The sequence below is a fragment of the Geotrypetes seraphini genome, chromosome 4, assembly GCF_902459505.1.
Source record: "Geotrypetes seraphini chromosome 4, aGeoSer1.1, whole genome shotgun sequence".
Classification (NCBI taxonomy): domain Eukaryota; kingdom Metazoa; phylum Chordata; class Amphibia; order Gymnophiona; family Dermophiidae; genus Geotrypetes; species Geotrypetes seraphini.
In genome coordinates this window covers 248,332,534-248,347,814 of record NC_047087.1, presented here as the reverse complement: position 1 = coordinate 248,347,814, position 15,281 = coordinate 248,332,534, and the positions used below count along the sequence as shown (strand labels likewise).

Below are 15,281 nucleotides of genomic sequence, written 5' to 3'. Positions count from 1 at the left end.
GCAATTTACACGCACTATTCTGCGCGTTAAGGCCCTAACACACCTTAGTAAAAGGAGCCCTAAGTTTGTGTGTTCTGCTAGTGTTAAATGTCAGTCTAGTGTGACTCCCAGAATTTTGATAGATTTAATAATCGGGTAGTCATGACCATTAAGATGAAGCAATTAGTTTGTTATTTTGTCGTTGGGACTAGCCAAGAAAAGTTTGGTCTTTTCCGTATTGAGTTTCAGTATGAAATTAATTGTCCACTGTTCTATCTGAGTCATAATAGAAGATATCTGGTTTAAAATTTCAGTGGTAAAATTATTTAGAGGGATTAAAATAGAAATGTCATCTGCGTATATATAAAATTTTACATTTAAACTCTGTAATAAATGTCCTAAAGGGGAAATGTAGATGTTGAATAAGGTAGGCGATAGCGGAGAACCTTGGGGCACACCAGATGGGTTGCTCCATGAATAAGAATAGTTACCGTCACAAATCACTTGATAAGATCTTTTCTTCAAAAAACCATGAAACCAGTTCCAGACCCTTCCTGAAAGTCCTATTGTGTTTAAACAATTCAACAATATTTCTTGATCTACTAGATCAAAGGCACTACTAAAATCTAGCTGAAGAATTAAGGCACTAGTGCCTTTGCTAAATAGACCATGAAGATAATCAAGCATTGAAGTTAAGACAGTCTCCATACTATATCCTAAATCCCAACTGATGGTCATTAAGGATATTGAATTTATCCAAATAACTTACTAATTCTAAATTAACTAAACCTTCCAGTAATTTGGTAAACAAAGGAATGCTTGCTATGTTTCTATAATTGGATTTCGTGGCAATTGATACCTTCTGATTTTTAAGAATAGGGGTAACCAAAATTTGACCCAATTCATCAGGAAACAGTCCCTTAATCAAAGAAAAAGTAGCCCATTTAAATAAATCCACTTTAAAAGTAGATGAAGCATTTTTCATTATGTTTGGGGGACAGTTGTCCAGCAAACGGTTCGATTTGACATATTTATTGAATAACTTTAAAAACTGTTGCCAGTCTTGGGTTTGGAAATGATCCCAGGACATATCAGCCCTTGAGCCATCTTACAAGTAACTAAGTTGTGAAGCATCATAGTTGCAAGTAGGAAATTGTAATGTTGCTCTCAAATCTAAAATTTTATTATTGAAGAACTCTGCAAGAGTATCAGGAGACGGCGAGCATTCATTATCCGCTTTTAAAACCAGTGTAGTATCAGTTAAGTTATTAACCAGCTTAAATAATTCTCTACTATTTATCTTGGCTGACCCTATTTTCTGTGCATAATGTTTTGAACGTTTTTCTTTAATGAGGAGTTTATAGTTCTTTAATTTAAGTCTCCAATTTACCTTGTCCTCCTCCCTATTTGATTTCAACCAAATCCTTTCCAGTTTTCTTAATTCCTGTTTAAAAACCAGTAGATCAGTATCAAACCATTCATTGGAGGATGAATGATCTCTGTTTTTAATGGAGCTATTTGATCTAATACTTGCTTACTGAACTTTTTCCATCTTGTTGGAAAATTTGAGTCCTCCTCACCTTTAGGATTTAGCTCATAATGATACCAGAATTCTGTTGGATTTATACTTCCTCTATTGGTAATCAATTTTACTTTTTTATTTTTATTATTCAATTTTGAAAGAGGCTGTTTTTCCTGCCAGCAAAGTTCAAAATTGCATAAGTAATGATCTGACCAGATGCATTCCTTCCATACACCTTCAATAAACTGAATTTTTGGCCAAGTCGCTTCTTTTATCGAATAGGCAAACCTGCTTGTCCTCGTAGAATGTGAAGTTACTTAACTGTAGCATGTGTTCTCCGAGGACAGCAGGCAGAATATTCTCGCATATCTTCCCTCCCTCTTCCCCCTCAGAGTTGTATTCTATCAGCTGCATTATAGGACTGAGGGGCCTGTGCTCACCTGTGAGGCAGGAAGGCACCTGCACATGTGTGATATGGCACTACTTGAAACTTCTATATATTTTAATGCTAGTTTTAGCTCTGTTGGATGTCACCTAGCTGTGAGAATATTTGGCCTGCTGTCCTTGGAGAACACCTGCTACAGGTAAGTAACTTCACTTTATTTACATGTAATTTGATATGTTGATTGAGAGAGGTCCTTACTGTTCAATTTAAACCTAATAGGAAAACAAAAGTGGAAAAATATGAAACTTGAAACTTTTATAATTGTTTCTTCTCTTAGGAAAATATGAAGAATTTGATGAAAGAGTGGAATAAGCTTCAGAATTCTCAAAAACAGGTTTGTGACATAAGGCTGAGGATCTATGCTAGGCAAAAGCAGACTGGGTGGACCAAATTATCTTTATTGCATTGCATTGCATTAGTGATTTCTATTCCACCTTGCTTATCTGTGGACAAAGTTAGACTGTGAAATTCAAAAGAAATTAGAGATAAACAAGATTAAGGTTTTTATTTTCCAGGTTTACTAGGAGTTTGTTAAAGTCAAATTCTGTTACGTCCCTTCTGGATTCCATATGCTAGGTGTTCAATCCCTTCCCACAATCCAGGAATTGTAGAAATCCAAACACTTTTCTGAGCATGTGCTCCTCCTACCTTAGAGAGTGAGTTAAACATAGAAAATGACCATAGCCCATCAAGTCTGCCCACTCTAGTGACCCACCCCCCTGGCTTTATACCCTTAGAGTTAGAGCCCCATGCAATTTCAATTTGTGCAAGCAATCCGTGTAGAAGTCTTTTGAATTGTTCTACTTCTTTTTCTTCTTTTTCGCTTAAAGTTAATCTTTTTCAGTGGCTTCAGTACCTAAGACCCCTTTCCGGTGGTCCTTTTGTCGGAGGAAAGGATGCAGTTCTATAAGCCTGGACTGCTGCTTCATGGAGAAACTTTGGTGGATCTGTGGAGCCAGCTTCCATTTGCCACCATTCTTTGACTCGGGGGTCCATTCACCTGAAAGTTTACTTGCCCACTGACCTTGTCAGGGGTTTAAGTGCAGGCTGTATGCATCCTGAGTGAAAATTCCCCAGGTTTCAGGGCACAGGCTACATTTCCCACCCCTGGTTGTGTGGAGAGGATCTGTGGGGGCAGATGTTACAGTTGCTGACTCGCAGTCTGAGGATCTTCAAGTCTGGTCAATTTGGACTATTCTGAGGGAGACAATCCTTTTCTCCATTCAGCTGCTGTGTGAAAAAGCTGACAGACAAGGCACTTCAGTTGACTGTGAGTAAACCTCCATTATTTCCTATGGGAACTGTGGGGGGTGGTTTGTAAAATGTGTTTAAACTCGTTTTTCACAGTTTCTGAGAGTAGGGATCTGGTTCCCCATCTCCCCAAACTCCAAATGGTTATTTTCTATTTTTGGAGAAGGCTGCCTTGCTCAGTTTTATTAGGAGTGGACTTGCTTTTCCTTGGATAAATTGGTGCTGGACAGCATTCAGGAGGGTCACAAGATTGTTTTCTTTTGCCTGCCTCCTGCGGATTCCTTATTTCTGAATAGAAACTGTGCGCACAGTCATTGCTGCTGTCTCTTTTGGGGATTTCTAGCAACCTTGGATTGCACAGAGGCTTTCCTCCATATTCCAGTGTTTCCAGAGCATCAAAGATTTCTGTGTTCTGCAACAGCATTTCAAGTCCGCGGCTCTTCCCTTTAGCCTTGCAACAGCTCCCCACACTTTCACCAAGGTGATGATTCTTGTAGCGTTTGTCTCCGCAGGTAGGGTGTCCAGGTCCATCCTTTCTTGGATGACTGGTTGCTCTGGGCTCTGTCTCAACACGAGTGCGCCCATACGGTAGAGATGGTGGTCTCTTTTGCTACAAAACTGGCAGGGTAGTGCATTTCTTCTCGAGCCATGCAGTCCGAAAATTCAGAGATCTCCTGAACCTTCCAGCTCCCATGCCCTGGCATTATCTGCAGGTGCTGGGGTCCATGGCAGCCTCCTTGGAGGCAGTCTCCTGGGCCAGTGCGCACATGTGCCCTCTCAGGAGACCCACCCTTTTGTTGGACTCCACAAAGTCATGCCTTTCAGATGCCGCTCTCCTGGATGCCACCAGTGTGCAGACGTTTACGCTGATGGCTTCAGGGAGAAGCTGTCTGCCAGGGCAAGTTTCTTCGGCTCTTAGAGTGGTTAACCCTTATGACTGATCCCAGCCTGCTGAGTTGGGGTGATCACTTTGGGATGCTCCATTCAGGGGCAGTGTTCTTGTCAGTGGTGTTGGTCGATCAATCATTTGGAGCTTTAGGCGATTCGCCTGGCGTTATTTGCTTCCAGCCCACTCTGGAAGGAACAGCGATGCGAGTGTTCTCAAACAACACCACGGCGGTGGCATATATAATTCGTCAAGGGGGCACAAGAAACGCTCCCTTATGTCAGGAGGCTTGAATGTTGTTTTGCTGGGCCGAGTTACGTCTTTTGTCTCTCTCAGTTGTGCATGTGGCGGGAGTCGACAAGTCCTGGACCCAGGAGAATGGTACCTCTTGCAGAAAGCATTTCCATCTGATCGTACAGCGTTAGGGTCAGCCCCAGATGGACTTGATGGTGTCAGTAGAGAGCTCAGAGGGTCAGGCACTTCTTCAGTCCAACGCACAGAGCATGGATACTTAGGGCTGGACGCATTGATTCAGCCTTGGCCACCTCATGAGCTCCTTTGTGTCCCCTCTGTGGCATCTGCTTGGTTGAGTCATCCTCTGGATAGCGATGCATCTCAGCTTCATGATTCAAGTTGCTCCGGACTGGTCTTGTCAGTGGTTTGCGAATCTAGTCAGTCTTCAGCGGGACAGGAAGCTCAACCTTCCTCTCCTTGGCAACATTCTCAGGCAGGGTCCAGTGCCTATGGAGAATCCACAGCACTTTGGTCTTCTGACATGGCTCTTGAGCACTCAGCTTTACTGAAGCGCGGTTATTCAGATGTAGTTCTCTTGATGCTTTTGTGGTCAAAGAAACCCTCTACTATGGTTTCTTATGCCAAAGCCTGGAAGGCTTTCTAACAGTGGTGTACTAAGGACTAGGTGTAGCCTGAGAGGGCTTCCATTTCAGTGGGCCTGGCTTTTCTAACGGTGGGCCTAGCAAAGGGTTTAACATTGGCCTCTCTTAAAGTTCAGGTTGCAGGCTTTTCATGCTTCAGAGTACGCAGAGGCTCTAGTTCGCTTACTGCTCATCCAGATGTGACCAGATTTATGAGAAGGGGCGCTTTGTTTGTAGCTTCCCTTGTGTCATCCTTTCCCTTTGTGGAATCTTAACATCATTCTTCAGTGACTTGGGGAAACCCCATTCAAGCTACTGGAGGATGCTACTCTTCTGAATCTGATGATCAAGACTGTCTTTCTGATTGCCATTGTCTCGACACTGTGTATTTGGAGCTTCTGGCTCTTTCCGTATTATGGATGCAGGAGTTGTTCTTCGTACTGTACCTTCCTTCCAACCCAAGGTGTTTTCCACCTTCCATGTTAACCAGGAGATTCATTTGCCTGCATTTCATTCCACAGAATCAGAGCAAAAGGATCAGATCCTCCGCATGTTGGATGTCAGGAGAGTATTGCTCCACTATTTGGAAGGACTAATGATTTTCAGCTATCTGATCACATCTTTGTCCTGACTGCTGTGCCTTGCCGTGGTCAGCCAGCATCCAAGTCCTCAGTCGCTGGATGGATTCACCTGGCCATGTCTGCGGGTGCTACCATTGCTTTGGTACGTCACCTTGCATATGGAATCCGGAAGGGACTTAGAAGATTAGGTTTTTACCTTCGGTAATCTTCTTTCTGTTAGTCTCTATAGGATTCCATACGACCCACCCTTTCTGTGTACGCTTAGTTGTTTGGAATAGCCTGCTTCTTTCTGCCTTGGTTATTCTCCTTGCAGGCTTGAAGACTTTCCAGCCAGTTGACTGATCCTATGGGGAGTTTTCCACTTCTGTGTGTATGCTTAACTGAAGGATGTGTCATGTGGATGCTCGTTGCACACCACAGGTTAGCTCTACATTATTCCTCAATGTTTTTTCTGTATTGCATTTTGTTTGTTTATTACTTGTTTTTTATTTTGCAGAGCTGCTCTTGACAGAAATTGTTTGTTGCTGGGACGGTTCACCCGTGCCCCCTTGTTTGTCCTGGATTGGTTCCAGTATGGTTGCTTGGCTTTGGGATTGAACTGTAGGGGGCTCTAATTCACTCACTCACTCTCTAAGGTAGAAGGAGCACATGCTCAGAAATGTGTTTGGATTTCTGCAACTCCCCGATTGTGGGAAGGGATTGAACACCTAGCATATGGAATCCTACAGGGACTAACAGAAAGAAGATTAATTGAAGATAAAAACCTAATCTTCCATTAAGAGATCCAATTGGGAGAAATAGTAAAACAAAGCCATTTTGCATTCTCAAAGAAAATGAGTAGGTTTATGACATCACTATTTTTATGTTATAAAGCTGTCAGTCCATTGGAGGCATTTCAGGGAGTCAAAATGAATACTGACTAACTATTTTAATTTTTCTTTCAAATTTATATATAATGTTGAAAAGCATGTATGCTTGCTAGTCCTGGAAAGTAGGCTACATTAGTTTTCTGTGATACTTGTTTCTTTTAATTTGCATTTTCCATTTTTTTCTCAAAAGTATCTGCCAATTCTCCTTTCTAAACATGGTTCATGGGATCCTTTTGAGCCTCAGAGCTGGAGGGGTGCATTCTTTGAGTAGTAGTAGCCATTTTCCCTCGTCCTCCAAACCTGACTGCACTACTTTGCAGTACATACAGGCTTCAACTGGCCTCAATGATTTGGGGTGAAATTCTCACGTGGATTAAAAACTGGCTGGAGCATAGGAAACAGAGAGTGGGGGTAAATGGACAATACTCAGACTGGAAGAGTGTCACTAGCGGGGTGCCACAGGGCTCAGTGCTTGGACCTGTGCTCTTCACCATCTTTATAAACGATCTGGACATTGGTACGACGAGTGAGGTGATTAAGTTTGCGGACAATATGAAGTGCAGGAAAACCATAGGAACGGGTAAAAATTTAATATGTTTACTACAGGCATGGGAAGAAAGCTTTTTACCACTCTGCAGGAATGGTAAAAGGCTTTGATTCCGTAAAAAACCCTACCATGATCACAGCTCCAGCCATCCCTCCCTTCCTCTTTGGCTCCAACCCAGCAGCGGGAAGACTGCAAGCACCATTGAGCATGCCTGTGTAGGTATCTGCTTACTCTTCTACAAGGTATATGCCAGCATGGAGAAAAGGAGGCAGGCTGGACCCACGAGGGAGAGAGGGCTAGGTAAGAGAGGGAGGGGAATGCAAGGAAAAGCAGATGCCGAGCAGGAGGGAAGGACACAGGAGGGAGGTTAGGGCTGGAGGGAAGTCGGGGGAGGGTACAGGCGCAAACAACATACCAGGCGAACTAAAATGCCAATACATTTTTGAGGCTGAGGAAAGTAGTCACAGGAATTCTAGGTCTGGGTCAGGGGTGAGTGCACACACTTTTGAGTTGGGAGTAGGGTCACATCATATTTATGGGTCACATTGTAATTCCGGGTCTAAGGGGAGTACACACTGTAGTTCTGGGTATATGGGGAGTACACATTGTGGTTCCGGGCCTCAGGAAAGCACAAATAACACAAACAATGCTAAAGGTGTTCAAGTAGCTCAAGCAGGAATATCCCCACTGAAACGTAACAAAAATATAACATGGAGGGCTATGTACGTCAACGCACACAGTTTAGGAAACAAGATCCTGGAATTGGAAACAGAAATAAGGAATGCCGACCTGGATGTGGTGGCGATATCCGAAACCTGGCTCACAGACTCCCACGGGTGGGACATGGTCATACCGGGTTACAACTTGCTTCGCCAGGACAGAGAGGGTAGGATGGGAGGGGGTGTAGCATTATATACTAAAGATGACATTAAGGTCACGAGAATCTCAGATGTCCAGTATACTGGGGAATCCCTTTGGGTTAATTTGGCCAGAGGGAAGGACAAATGCTTGTATCTTGGTGTAATTTACAGACCCCCAAGACAACAGGATGACCTGGATATGGAAATAATCGAAGATATAGAAAATATCACCTTGCGTGGGGACACAGTATTGCTAGGTGACTTCAACATGCCCGATGTGGATTGGGTTACACTTATTCTGCTTCCGGCAGCAGCAGGAGGCTATTAAACTCTATGAAAGGAGCAAGCCTCAGGCAACTTGTGTTGGAACCGACAAGGGATCAGGCAATACTGGACCTGATACTTACCAATGGAGAAAGTGTCACAGAGGTCTCGGTGGGCGACACATTGGCCTCCAGTGACCACAACATGGTATGGTTCAATATCAGGAAAGGTTTCACTAAATCTACTACACTAACCAAAGTCCTCAAATTCAAGGACACAAATTTCATAGAAATGGGAGACTTCGTTCACCAGGCGCTACAAAGCCAAGAAGAAACCGATAACGTGGAAGACATGTGGTCGGCTTTGAAAGCAACCATACAAGAAGCAACAAACCGCTATGTAAAATCAGTAAGTAAACGGCGAAGGAACAATAAGCCACAGTGGTTTACTGCGGAGATCTCAGACCTGATCAAGGAGAAGAAAAAAGCATTCATCTCTTACAAACAATTGGGGAAGCAGGACTCTAGAGCAGACTACCTAACCAAATCAAAAGCCGTCAAAACAGCAGTCAGGGAGGCTAAATTCCACATAGAAGAGTCTCTAGCAAAAAACATCCAGAAGGGAGATAAATCCTTCTTCAGGTATATCAGTGAAAGAAGAAAAAACTCAGGCGGGATTGTACGTCTTAGGAAACCAGACGGAGATTATGTGGAAAAAGATTCGGAAAAAGCCCTACTATTAAATGAATACTTCTGCTCAGTCTTCACCCGAGAAGCGCCAGGGCTCGGCCCTCAGCTACAGACAAGGGTTGGCTCAGTTGACCCGTTTAGTAACTTTGAGTTTACGCCCAGCAGTGTCTACGGTGAGCTGTCAAGGCTCAAGGTTAGCAAGGCAATGGGGCCGGACAACCTGCACCCCAGGGTGCTTAGGGAGCTGAGTGATGTATTGGCGGAGCCATTGTCCGCGCTCTTCAACCTCTCCCTTAGTACAGGCAGCGTCCCGTTGGACTGGAGGACGGCTAACGTCATTCCACTCCACAAGAAAGGCTCAAAGATGGAGATAGCAAACTACAGACCAGTGAGTCTAACATCGATAGTGAGCAAACTAATGGAAACTCAAATCAAACACCAATTAGATAAGATCCTGGATGAGGAGAATCTACGGGATCCCCGACAACATGGATTTACTAAGGGGAGATCCTGCCAATCCAACCTGATCAGCTTCTTTGACTGGGTGACAGGGAAGCTGGATATTGGGGAGTCCCTGGACATCGTGTACCTGGACTTTAGCAAAGCATTCGATAGCGTACCACACCGCAGGTTACTGAGCAAGATGAGTTCTATAGGATTAGGTGACACATTGACGAAATGGGTTGGGAGCTGGCTTGGAGGCAGGCTCCAAAGGGTGGTGGTGAACGGCACCCCCTCCGAAATGACGGAGGTGATTAGTGGAATACCACAGGGCTCAGTCTTGGGCCCAATCCTATTCAACATCTTTATAAGAGACTTGGCAGAAGGGCTTCGAGGTAAAATAACATTATTCGCCGATGACGCCAAACTGAGTAATGTAGTGGGCAAATCACAACAGACGAAGATTCAATGCCCGACAACATGATGCACGACCTACTCCTACTGGAGCGATGGTCTAGGACATGGCAACTCAACTTCAATGCCAAAAAATGCAAAGTTATGCACCTGGGCAACTAGAATCCACGCAAGTCTTATACCCATAATGGCGAGATCCTAGCAAAAACGGTATCAGAACGAGACTTGGGGGTAATCGTCAGTGAGGACATGAAGTCTGCCAATCAAGTGGAGCAGGCTTCGTCCAAGGCAAGACAAATCATGGGCTGCATACGAAGGGGTTTCGTCAGTCGTAAGGCGGAAGTCATTATGCCATTGTATAGATCCATGGTGAGGCCCCACCTGGAATACTGTGTGCAATTCTGGAGGCCGCATTATCACAAGGATGTGCTGAGACTGGAGTCGGTGCAAAGAATGGCCACCCGGATGGTCTCGGGACTCAAGGATCTTCCGTACGAAAAACGGCTTGACAAATTACAGCTATACTCGCTCGAGGAGCGCAGAGAGAGGGGAGACATGATCGAGACGTTCAAGTATCTGACGGGCCGAATCGAGGTGGAGGAAGATATCTTCTTTTTCAAGGGTCCCACGACAACAAGAGGGCATCCGTTGAAAATCAGAGGAGGGAAACTACGAGGTGACACCAGGAAATTCTTTTTCACTGAAAGAGTGGTTGATCGCTGGAATAGTCTTCCACTACAGGTGATTGAGGCCAGCAGCGTGCCTGATTTTAAGGCCAAATGGGATCGGCACATGGGATCTATTCACAGGGCAAAGGTAGGGGAGGGACATTAGGGTGGGCAGACAAGATGGGCCTTGGGCCCTTATCTGCCATCTATTTCTATGTTTCTATGGAGAGAGAGGTGCTTGATCTATGGAAGGGGGTGCTGAGCTGGAGGGAAGGGGGAGAGAGGTGCTTGGCCTATGGGAGAGAGCTACAGTACCTGCAGGAGGGGGAGCTGGAGGGAAGGGGGCCTGCTGGAGAGAAGTTAGAGATGTGTTGGACCTGTTGGGGGAGGGTCTGAAGGGAAGAGAAAGGAAAAAGAGATACCATACTAAGCGAATGAAGGAAGAGGGAATGAAATTTGAACACACAGTAGAGAGAGGGAAGATATCAGAAACAGAGGGGGAAAATAATGGGCATGGAGAGGAGAATAGGGACAGGGACACAAAGGGAGATGCTGCATGGAAATGGAACATGGACAGAGAGGTGCAATGCCAGACATGGGAAGAGATATATGGACACAGAGGGAAAGTGCTAGATGTGAGAGAAAATAAGAACACAGAAGGAAAAGTAATGCAGGATGTAGAGTAGTGATGATGGACACAGGAGAGATGTTGGATAGGGAAGTATAGGGGGACACAGAAAAGGGAAAGATAGGTTCACAAAGATTGAAGATAGATGGTGAGCACAGAGAAGAAGGAATATCAAATGAGCAGGAGACTGTGGCGAGTGAGTTAAGAGAAGGCAGATGGAAACAGAAACCAGAGCCTGGGACCAACATGACTTGAAAAATAAAATGACCAGACAACAAAAGATAGAAAAATAATTTTATTTTCTATTTTGTGATTAGAATATATGAGGACTGAAATGTTGATCCTGCCAGTGCTGGTGTTAGACATGGGTAGGGCCCCAGGCAGAAATTTGGGAGGGGACCCCAAAGTCTTCTACTAACTTGTGTTCTTGTACAATAAACTCTGGAATCTTCACTAGCGGGTTTGTGAATCTTCTCTAGCTTTGAGCTGCAGCTACTCCAACACAAACCTTTAGCCCCTCCCTAGGTGTATTCACCCTGTCACATGTCCTGAAGAGTCCAGTCTGAATCTGCAGCTTTGACTGCTGGTCTTGTATCTTCTGCTCGTGATTTATTTTATATTTATAATTCATTTAATTTGGACTTTTTGCTCAGGTTTTGCCCTTGTGCTGTGGATTCTCCCTTTGGAAATATCCTTCGCAGACTTTTCTATTTTCATTGTCTGCTTCTGGGGGGGCACTGTTAGAAGACCTGCAGTAAACCCCCTTAGACAGCCTGCAGGTTAGATCGGGTCTCTGGGATCGGGAGCCACCTCGCCCTTGGTTCGTCCGCAAAAGGGTAGAACGCAGGCTGCGCGGTTCTGTGGAGGTGCGCTGGGATCAGAACCGGTCTGCGTGTCCTCCCTAATTTTCTGTGAGGTCCTGGGAGTCCCTGTCTGGGTAGGTGAGGCAGTCAGAAGATCTGAAATCCAGTCTTTTATCAGCTGAGGTATGATATCTCTGCTTGCTCTGTGTTAGCTGGTTGCCATTGTTTTCTGTTGCAGCACATGTCTCTGTGTGTGTCTATGTACCCACGAGTTTGGTGATTTGGGGGGGGGGTTCTGGAAAGTTTTTTTTGTGTGGTTTCCCTGCATGCCCTGCCCCCCCCCCTACCTGTAAAATCTAAAAATTGCTGTTTTTCTGGGTTCCCTGTGGTTTTCCCGGCCGTTTTATGGCAAAATAGGCACCTAAAGTGGCCATCTTGGATTTTTATTAAAAGTTTTAAAAGTATATTTTTTGGTCTTAGGAGCTTCGTTTTCACTCCAAATTTCACAAATAGCCACCTCAGGACAGGATGGCACAGATTCTTGCCATGATTGCGGCGAATGGCTGTCAGATTCGCATTGTGTGAACTGCGGCCCATGAGGGGTATGAACCGTGCACAAAATCCGCACTCCCCCCTCTGAAGAGGCATTACTTTCTTCCAATTCAACTGTGTCCAGGGTACCTAAGAAGGGCACGGGGGGTGCTTCTGCGAAACGCAAGTGCAGTTCCGGGGAAAAGCCTCACAAGTCTAAGCATTCTAAATCTGAGTCTCGCCGAGTGGCTTTTGCCACCGGTGATTATTTTTCCCCGGAATTTGTAGAGATGATGTATCAGACTTTTATACGTAACTAGTATTTTAGCCCGTTACATTAACAGGTGCTAGAATATATGTCTGTCTGTCTTTATTTATTTCTGTCTCTCTCTCCCTCCCGCTGTCTTTCTTTCTGTCTGTCTCTCTCCCTGGCCCCCTTTGTCTTCTGTCTCTCCCTGCCCCTGTGTCTTTCTTCTTTTCTTTCTGTCTCCCTTCTTCCCGCTGTCTGTCTTTCTTTCTATCTATCTGTCTGTCTCTCTCCCTGCCTCCTATGCAGCAGCATCTCCCCCCCCCACTTCCCTGTGCAGCAGCAGCATTCCCTCTCCCTCCATTTCCCTCCCCCCACACCACTTCCCTGTGCAGCAGCAGCGTTTCCCCTACCCCCCCTTTCCCTTCTCGCGGTCTAGCTAGCTTCTTTAGTCCGTTGCTGCCGCCCCCCTTCCCTTCCCGCGATCCCGACAAACCTGCCAACTCCAGCAGCGTCTGCAGCACTGTACACATGCTGCTTCGGGGCCTTCTACTGCCCTGATTTGCTCTGCCGCGTCTCTGATGATGTCATCAGGGACGTGCCAGAGTAAATCAGGGCAGTAGAAGGGGGGGCGGCAAGACGTTGGGAGAACTGACTTACCGATTCCTGTGGAGAACAGGGAGTCCAGTGCTGGCGACCAGTCCTGCGAGTGTAGGTAGAGGGCTGGGGACTCGCGCATGAGCACTCCTGCGGCCATGGACCTACGGAACACGGACCTACAGAACATGGAACACGTAAGTAGGAGTGCGCATGCGCGGCTAGGGTTTTATTATATAGGATAAGTTTAAGCCTGCTTCTTCCACTCAGAATCCAGTGCAGCAGTTGGGATCTGCCCCTGCTCTGGATTGCAGTGTGTTGCTTTTTGAGTCTCCCGATAGCAGACGGGCGCTTCCCATCACTGCTTCTGCGTCCATTTCTGTGCCTTTGCTATCACAGGTTGCTTCGGCGGCTTCCACTGATGTGGCTAACCTAGTGGATATTGATGACACCTAAGTCAGTGGGATCTGGGAGAAGATCCAACTGTCTGCAGACTCTTTAAATTTAGATTTCAGAGTCCCTTCGGACATTGAATTTAAATGTGGACCATACAGAACAGGCTGAATGTTCCGTGATGAGTAATCTATGTCTGCAATTCGCTTCCTTTCCAGATAATCCGGATTTGGCCAGAATTCTTTTAGATGTTTGGGAGTCCCTGGAGGGTCCCCTTAAATGTACCAGGGCTATGGCACACTTGTATCCAAATGGACCTGGAGTTCGCCAAGCACCTGGACCTGCCGAAGGTGGATTCGGCTATGGCGCAGGTTACTAAGCGCACTTCTTTGCCCTCTGACATAGGGGTGGTCCTGAAAGAGGTTCAGGACAGGCGGGTGGATTTTGTCCTCAAGCACCTTTTTGATTCCGCAGCGGCAAAAGTGAGAGCTACGATGGCCACTTCCTTTGTCCCCCGTGCATGTTACATGAAATTCCGCAAGTCTCCAGAAGAGGTTGTCCTTAAGGATCTTGACTTTCTGGTCTCAGGGGTGACTTATTTGGTGGATACTCTATGACATGATGAAGGTGTTTGCTAAAATAGGAGCATATTCAGTCTTGGCTCAGCGAATGCTGTGGATTCGCCAGTGATCAGGAGATTCATCTTCCAAGGCGACACTGAGCCGGTTACTCTTCAAGGATTTACTTTTGTTTGGCCAAGGGTTGGATGACCTCATGGCCAGTATACAGGACCATAAGCCTAAAGTCATTCCTGGGTCAAGACCGCGTCCTGCGTTTCTGGATGGAAGCGGTGTGTTCAGTTCTGGCTGCAGTTGCACCAGGGGAATTCTTTGCTTCCCTGGATCTCACGGAAGCGTACCTCCACTTCCCAATCTTTCAGAAACACAAGAGGTTTCTGCGATTTCATGTTCTCGGTTGGCACTTTCAATTCGCAGCTCTCCCCTTCGGGCTGGCAACAGCGCCACAATCATTTAGGAAGATCATGGTGGTGGTAGCTGCCCACCTGCGCCTGCAGGGCGTACTGGTCCATCCGTACCTGGATGACTGGCTGAACCGGGCCTCCTCTTTGGAGGAGGGTCACCGGGTGGTTCATCAGGCGGTACAATTGCTGGAGCATCTTGGATGGGTGATCAACAGGAAGAAGAGCCATCTGGAGCCAACGCAGGACTTGGAATATCTGAGAGTCCGGTTCCACATGGGCCAGAACCAGATGTTTCGACCGGACTCCAGGAAGTTCAAGCTGCGGAGTGCCATTCGGGCCATGTTGCAGGTTCAGGAGTCGACGGCCTGGCAGTACCTGAAAGTCCTGGGTCCTGAAAGTCCTGGGTCTCATGGTTTTGACCATAGATGTGATTCCGTGGGCCAGAGCACAGCTTCATCCTCTTCAGTTGTCTCTCCTGGCTCGATGGAAACCCCAGCAGGATTTGCTAAGTATGAAGCTGCCTTGGTTAGCGGTGGCCCGCAGCAGCATGCGATGGTGGCTGAATCCTGTGACGCTGGACAGGGGGGCTTCCTCTGCGGGTCCTAGACTGTGTGATGCTGACTACGGATGCAAGCCCCTCCATTGGGGGGCTGTGTGCAACTCTGTCCCGGTGCAAGGCCAGTGGGCGGCGCTGGAAAGCCGTTGGTCCATCAATCGCCTGGAACTCCAAACAATCAGGCTGGCCTTGTTGAAATTTCAAAGGAGTCTCCATTGGAAGGCAGTTTGGGTGTTCTCTGACAATGCGACAA

At 46.2% G+C, this 15,281-nt stretch overlaps 1 protein-coding gene across 4 annotated transcripts in view; it reads left to right on the top strand.

Moving 5' to 3' along the window:
- The window catches only part of TFAM (transcription factor A, mitochondrial), a 170,214-nt gene that overhangs the window by 130,771 nt on the left and 24,162 nt on the right, over positions 1-15,281 (top strand). For all 4 annotated transcript variants that reach the window (XM_033941543.1, XM_033941542.1, XM_033941545.1 and 1 more), the window contains one exon: positions 2,224-2,280. In XM_033941543.1, coding sequence (XP_033797434.1) covers positions 2,224-2,280 — 57 coding nt within the window. The remainder of the gene's footprint in view (positions 1-2,223; positions 2,281-15,281) is intronic.